Below are 7,528 nucleotides of genomic sequence, written 5' to 3'. Positions count from 1 at the left end.
AAGGCCCGCTGCAAGGCGGCGGTGGATAGGTCGTGGGGCTTGTCCTTCCCTCCGCAGCGCCCACGGACCCTCGCCTCCTGAGGGGCCAGCTCGACGCTCTCTGGCGAACACCCGCTCCCACCAGGAACAAGAGCAAGAGCCAGGATTCTTCTACTTAAAAAAAAAAATAATAAAGTCAATTTTATTCAAGAAAAACCAAATGCGCCCATTGCCACCCCCTCCCCTCATTGGAGGGACTTGGCTCTGCTGTTAAAAAATCCGGGACGTTTCCCTTTCCTCAAAGGCTGTGATGCTGCCAGCCCCACGAAGAGAACCGGCTCCTTGGGGAAAGCCCCTCTGCAAGAGCCCGCTCTGGTGCAGGCCATCGGCACAGGTGAGGAATCACACGGTGGCTGTGTCGGGTCCTGGGCCAGCCCCTTAACTGTCCCCATGGCAGCCCAGACACCCGTGGAGGGTTGCAGCCCCTCAAGTTGGCTCCCTCCATACTTTGGCCCTGCTACTGCCACATGCCCTCATCTGGCTGTCCTCTGACAAGGGGCTTCAGGGACTCATTCAGAGAGAAGGGATGGGGCATGGGCTGCAGGACAGGCTCTCAGCAGCTCAGGGCCGGTTCCCCAGCATCTTCATCATCAGCATGGCTTGCACTACAGCCACCCACTGGCTGCAAAGAGGCCAAGTACCGAAATTCCTCCTGTCCAAAAATTCACCAGGCATTTGCCTCTCTGAGGGAATGACCTGCGGTGGCCCCGAGGTGCCATCGGCCAGGAACAGCTGCTGCCATCGGCATTTTCAACTACATCTGGACAATGAAACGCACGTTGCTTGGTGGAACAGCCACTGGGAAAAGGGAAGGTCTGATCTGGCAGAGGTAGCAGCTGTGCAGAGACCAGGTAGAACCCAGTGGGGGGTGCCAATGAGATCACCCGTTTAGCTGAACGAAAAGCAAAACTGAGAGAAGCAGCATTGCTCATGAGGCTGTTTGGTATGACGCACTCCCCAGCCCACCTGTGTTGGAGGAGGCACCTTCCGCGTGGGGTGTGCTGCAGTGAGGAGGGATCCCCGGGCTCCACCAGAGGCATGTCCCCCACACCCTACTTCCCCACAGGCAGCAACACCCTGACCAAGGCATGGCCCCAGTGCTGTCCTGTCTGTGCTTTACCTCTGTGGAAGGGGTATCCCACTTTAGCCCCTTTGGGCCAACCCACCAGCACCACCACGCAACCTCCACTGAACAAAAATGAAAGGCAACAAAACAAAACCCACAGCACAAATGGAAAAGGAATGGCCAGGCACCGGCCCAAAGCTGCCAAAAAGGGAGCAAGCCACTCTGTGTCCCAGTGGTGCCACCCCCACTGCAAGGCACAAGTCCCAGCCTGCTACAGCTCCGACTGTGAGCGGGAGATGCGTGGGCCCTTGCGGATCTCCTTCCGCTTCTCTTCCTTCTTCCTCCTCTTCTCCTCATCCCGCAGCGCCTTCTGAAAGGTGTCAGCACTGGGGAAAAACTGGGGGTTGACAGCAAGGGGTCAGCATTGGGGAGCACCCACAGCCTCCCAGAGGCACAACCCTTCCAAACCCACCAAAGCCAACGCACAAGCCTTGCAGTCCAGGGAGAGCTTTGACCACAGACGCAGCAAGTGACAAACAGTCTCAACTATGAGGCAGGTGGCCACAGAAGGGAAGAGAGGGCACCAGGTGCCCAAAGCAGAGCAAAGACGGGGAATTCAGTGTTTGTGTTTCAGTCATGCTTATTCAGTGACAGGGGCTTTTGGCCATTTCCCACAAGCCACCCATTCCATTCCCCAGCCAGCTGCCTGGAGCTGTGACACAGATGGGGAAGCCCATGAGACAAGCTGGCAGCGTTGCCATCTTACCTCTGACTGGTCCGTTTTAAAGGGATTGCGGTAATCAGGCGATTTCTCACTGATTCCTAGCTCCTGAGCCATCTGCAGAGCAAAGGAGAGACCTCACTGGGGAGTGGTGCCGCCCACTCGCATCCCCCAACTGTGTGACCAGGGTCCCCTACTCTCCCACCAGTCCCATCTATGCCCTGTGCTCTTCCCCCATCCCTCAGCTCAAGGACAGCCCCCAGACACAGGGTGCCCCTGCCTTCCTTTTACCCCAAATCCCTAGCTCCCCCAGCCCAGCAGCAGAGGGGTCACGGCAGGGGGGACGAGGAGCCATACCAGCCGCAGGACCTGGGAGTGGGGTCCCTGCTCGAACACACCCGTCAGGTTGCAGAAGCCGATGCCCCAGCGGATGAGGCTGTTCCAGTTGGAGTTGCGGTCGAAGTAGTGGTGCACAATCTTGGGGAAGCGCAGGACCACGTCCCCAAAGAAGGCAGTGTTCTCCACCACGTGGGAGTATGCTGTGGGGACAGTTCCATCAGCACAGGCTGAGGGCAAACCAATAAGCTCCCCAGTATGAACTGGTCAGAGAAGCACCAATAGCATCCCTAACAGACAGGGAGCAGCCCAGGTCTGGTCTGGATACACAGGGTTTTGTACCTACCCCAGCACTGAGCCCAGGAAGAATGTCTGTGGTGCACCAGAGAACAAGAAAAAGGAGGGGGATAAAAACCAGAGAGGACCTACCATCCTTTATCTTCTCATCCTGAGGGAAGGGCCCATCAGGAGGCACATCAGCAGCAATGAGGACAGCACGGGAGTCCTCCAGCACCTGCCAGAGTCCTTGGTTAGTGTTTTGTCCTGCCAGTCCTGCCCGGCACCTTGGAGGTGCTGCCACAGCTGCCCCACTTTGAAACCCCATGGCATCCTCCCTTCAGGTCCTAAGGCTCACCTGCCCCATGCTCCACAGCAGCCCCCAACCCTTCCCATTTCTGCCCACCCCTGTGGGCTCAGAGTGCAGCCTGCACTGTGGCTTACTTTGAAGAGTCCCTTGAGCATGATGTCAATGATTTTGTACTGCTGGTTGACGTCATTGAGCTCAATCAAGTTCTTCAGAGCATTCATCTGGTCCTTGCGCTTCACCTCAAACAGCTTCTTATCTGCACCACTGTCAAGGGCACTGTCAACACTCTCCCACCACACTGCTGCTCTGCCCCCTCCAGCAGGCCCCTGGCACCATCCCAGGCCCCCCATGAGGTGTCTGAGAGGCAGCACCTGAGCCAGGATGGAACACAGATTTCCAGTGAACCCCTTGCCCAAACACCTCAGCAGGGCCCTTAACAGTGCTAAGAGCTTGTGAGGAGCTCTCCACTTGCCAATCCATGCTCTGACTGATGGGATGGAGGAGGAAGACGGAGGAAGAACATGAACTGCCACCTTCCCCATGGGTCTCCACATACTCATCTTTTCATACTTTGCCTGTTCAACAGGGGATGCTCTGTGTGCTAAGAAGGGCTTGCATTAGCCCATCATCTCCTCATGAGCAAAAAGTGCCTGTGGCACAGAGGAGACCAAATGCCACAAGCCCAGAAGTCCTCTCCACCATCCCAGCTGGTGATCCCAAAGCACTGAGATGTGCAGCGTGTTCTGCCTTCTGGCTGGCCACGCCACTTCCAAGAGCAGACTGGGAAATGTGCTCAGTGCTCAGCACAATGGAGCAGCAAGAACACCAGGCATCACTGCCATTTCTGTTCCTGCACCAAGCCAGGCACTTGGTTAGCAAACACAGGAGCTTGGCTAAAGCCCATCTACAGAAGGACAAAGCAGCAACTTCCCAGTGTTTCTGGATCCTCTCTTTTCCACTTCCTTGTGCCTCTTTCCATGGTCTCTGACCCCTTCCCTGTGCATGTGCTCCCTCCAGCCTCCATAGCCATTAGTGCATATGTGGTCACGAGGGGCAGGCTGCAGAGGATACAGATTTCCAAGCCAGAGTCTACTCTCTGTTTCTCCAGGTCTGTGAAGCTGCCCTGGGACAGCAGCAAGGCCAGCAGAAAGGGACAGATGATGAGAAAATCCATGTTGGCCACTGCAGCCTGGAAGAGAAAAGACCAACAAAACAATGATCATTGAGGAGACTTACCAAAAGGAGAAGTCACACAAGCCACTTGGGACCAATGGCACACTGCCCTTGGCACCAGGGTCCTTGCCCATCTCTCCCTTGTCCCCACGAGGGGTCTGAGGGATACAGTGGCCAGAGCAGAGGCACATGGTGATGCTGCAGCCAGCCTGCTGCAAGTGAAGCCCTGGTCTCTCTCTTCTCTTTACCTGCCTGCACTGCCAGCCCCAGGCATCTGACCCAGCACTGACCCAACAGAAAATTTAAGTCCTACCCCTTCTTCCAAAAATAACAGCTAGGTTTTTGCTGGGTTTGTGAGGCAGAGCAGCCCAACAGCCACAACAGCAGGTCTGGAAGAGAGGGATCACTGAGGGGTTGAAGTCCATCTCTCCTTCAAGTACCAGTGCAACCAGTTCAGCGACATCCCCTCACCACTTGGGGTATTGGTACCCGGACCCTTTCCCTCACTACAAGCTGGGTGCCACCACACCAAAAAACAACAGTTGGGTGACCTGCTGGTAGCTTCCCCCTCCCTCCAAACAAGTCCCTTCCAAGGCTTTGCAGGGATGCTCTTGGGCAGAGCTGCTCCTGACCACATATGTCCCTCAGACAAAGTTAATGGCTGAAGGAAAAGGTCCTTGAGAATGAGGATCCTCTTGGACAGTCTATACCTGGAAAAGTCTATACCTGGAGCTGTTGCTTAGTCTATACTGAGCAACAGCTCAGTCCCCAGACAGCAGAATTCAGGGTGGTTTGTCCTCAGGCACCAGGTTTCCATGGAGCTGAGCACAGGCCACTGGCAATTACAGAAGCAACAGCTCCTTCAGAGGCATCATCTGAGCCACTTCCTGCTCCTGAAGGAAAGGCACCAGAGCTGACCTCACCCTATAACCCACTGCCCTCTTGAGTCCAAGTTTGCCTGCCCAGCCAAACTTGTCCCTGTAATGCCCTAACATTGAAACAAAACCAAATCCCTTCTTGTTCTTTTCTTGTTGCTTTTCTTTTTTTAAGCAAATACAATTTCTTCAACTCCAAGCCCATGAAAGAGGCAAAGCAGGCAGCACCAGCAGTTCTCCCAGCCCTGCAAGGATCAGCAGCAGCTCCCACCATGTACCTCCTGCCGAGGCCAAGCCAAGCATCTTCACACCCCTGGCAAAGGCAGGGGAGCAGGGTCAGACAAACATGAGAAACCCTCTGAAATATTTTGCTGTTGTGCTTTGTAAAAGGCTGCACCCCTGGAAAGGAACAGACCAGAGTAAATACAACCAGCATTATTGAAGAAGTTGTGGCTGCCCCTCCTGTGGGCTCAGCAATATGCCCCATATTTCTGACACGGTGTGGAGCCAGGACAGCAGCACAAATCCCCATGCCAGGTTTGGGGTCTGTCCCTCTTCCCACTGTGGTGTGAGGCTTAAGCCATATTCCAACCATCCTGAATGCCACAAAGCATACCAACAAGCTAAAGCTTTAAGGAAAATTCTCCAGCCCAGGCAAACAGATGTTCTGTTGGACCTACCAGCCTGGTCAGCTTCCAAGGGACTGCTTCACCCTGCCAAAAACCATGACCCAGGACCTGGCTCAGTGAGGTGGCACAGGTCTCGCCTCTGCAGAGCTCCACAGCTGCTCAACACCTCCCAAGCTCTCAGGGAGGAGGAAGTGCAGCAATGCAACAGCACAGAGAGTGACTGCCCGGGGACCAGGCTCCTGTTTGCCCCTTGGATGAGACATACCAACATGAGGATTAGGCTGGCTATTTGCCATGCTCATGGAGAACTGGAAAGAGAAACTGGAGGTAGCCAGTGGCCTCCAGACTAGACTGGAAGGCAAAGAGCAGAAATGCTGCCCACAACAGCTCTGCCATGCTGCCTGTGGCCGTCCCAGCACGCCTGGTTAAGATAGAGGCTGCAGTATCCCCTGCTTCCAACACTGGAGTTGGGTGGCCGGAGGATATTCCACAGGCGCAACAAGGGGGAAGATGAGCTGCAAAAAACCCTGTTCCAGGCAGAGCAGAGCAAAGCACAGCTCCCAGCTGAAGCAGCTGCTGACCAGCCAGCTGCTGTGGCACAAGGGCCACCAGCCTGCCTGGCTGCTCGCAACAGTGATGGGCTTCTTCAGAGACACAACAGCAGATGCTGGGGTAGGCATGGTCAATGTTTGCAATGCAAATGTATTCAGATCCTCCTACACCAGCCCTAAAGATTGTCCCATGGGACAAGGTCAGAAGTAGAGGACTGGAGAACCACGCCATACTGGAAGCCCATCACCTTTTCATCTGATCTGCTGGCACTCATTCTCACATCAGAGCTATTTATTCACCATTGTCCATCAGGACTGAAACACACCGGGGAAAATGAAGCAGGCCCAGTTGTTTCTCTCACCCACAGGGAACTTGGGGCTGCTGATGCCATGTGGGACCACCGCAGATTTATTTCCTTTCACTGCTCTGGCAACTTCACCCCATTTTAACAGTAGAGGACATTCCTTCCTCTCAGGCCACACTATGTAACGGCAGAAATGCCAAAGCTCCTTGCAGATGTTCCTCCATGCTTTCCCCACAAACTCTCTCTCATGTCTTCACACTCGCTGAGGGATGAGATGAGACACCAACACTGCAGAGCTGCTTCTCTCTTTCCTCCCTGCTCCTCCCTGAATTGATTTCTGCTAGAGACAGCTCTGCCTGACGCTCCCAGAGCAGTCCAGGGAGCCAGGGTCTGGCCTGATGCTACAGATGGAAAGGAGTTTCCACCAACATTGCCTTGCAGCCCTGGCCAGCTGGCTGGGTCAGCAGCAAGCCCACCAGTCTGTCTCACTGTCTACCAACCTCTTAATTTAGATGTGTTTTTCCAAAGACACGACAACAGATGCCATGTAATAGATGGTTAGTACTTCCCATTAAAATGTTTTCAATTACTTTATAAATTTTCCTGCAGGAGCCCTGTCTGAAGCAAGTATCCCTGAGATTTATTCACTTAATGAGCTTGCAAGGCAGAGCCACACTGCAATGCTTTGGTCCCCTGGAGAAACTTTTGCATGACCCCTCCACTTCCCCTCTGCAGGCACTGAAATGTTGGGGGAAAAGCATCATCCTTCATCAGGAGCATGCTGTGGCAAAACAAGGAATGAAAACTCCCTGCCCTGTGAACCCATTCTCGAGGCGCTCCTCCAACAACCAGGTGAGGATTAATCTTTTGTTACAGGTGAACCAAAAGCTTCAGAAGTGAAACACCTCTGCTCAGACTCCTCTAGGAGGACATATCTATATGGGGCTTACAGGACCAGCTGCTCCAGTTGAAACAGTACTGGCTATTTACACTTGCTCGTCTCCAAAGTCTCCCAGCCCCAAGACCAGAAGCTCTCGTACCGCACGGTTTGGCAGCCCCGATTTCCTGCTGTGTTTTCCAGCAGAAATGGGTCCGTTCCAGCCCACCCTCGTGCCTCCCTTCGTACCGGAGGGGTTCAAGAAGCACCCTGAGGGGCTCGGGCGGCCGCTGGCACAGGAGACGCGGATTCTCCCGTAAGCTCCGCTGACAGTAAAGGCAATCACACGGGGACGCTGGAAAGGGGACTA

General features: G+C 54.5%; 1 protein-coding gene across 1 annotated transcript in view; it reads right to left on the bottom strand.

Annotated features, from left to right (window-relative positions):
* Positions 1 to 145: 145 nt before the first annotated feature.
* Positions 146 to 7,528, bottom strand: part of LOC102039179 (meiosis inhibitor protein 1) — a 45,721-nt gene continuing 38,338 nt past the window's right edge. Inside the window, exons 29-34 of the mRNA XM_031057764.1 lie at positions 3,820 to 3,937; positions 2,883 to 3,004; positions 2,592 to 2,676; positions 2,184 to 2,365; positions 1,872 to 1,943; positions 146 to 1,502 (exon numbers count right to left, since the gene is read on the bottom strand). Of these exons, the coding sequence (XP_030913624.1) occupies positions 1,377 to 1,502; positions 1,872 to 1,943; positions 2,184 to 2,365; positions 2,592 to 2,676; positions 2,883 to 3,004; positions 3,820 to 3,937 (705 nt within the window). The 3' untranslated portion in view covers positions 146 to 1,376. The remainder of the gene's footprint in view (positions 1,503 to 1,871; positions 1,944 to 2,183; positions 2,366 to 2,591; positions 2,677 to 2,882; positions 3,005 to 3,819; positions 3,938 to 7,528) is intronic.

Source organism: Geospiza fortis, unplaced genomic scaffold, assembly GCF_000277835.1.
Source record: "Geospiza fortis unplaced genomic scaffold, GeoFor_1.0 scaffold173, whole genome shotgun sequence".
NCBI classification, from domain to species: Eukaryota; Metazoa; Chordata; class Aves; order Passeriformes; family Thraupidae; genus Geospiza; species Geospiza fortis.
This window is presented reverse-complemented; position numbering and strand designations above follow the sequence as displayed.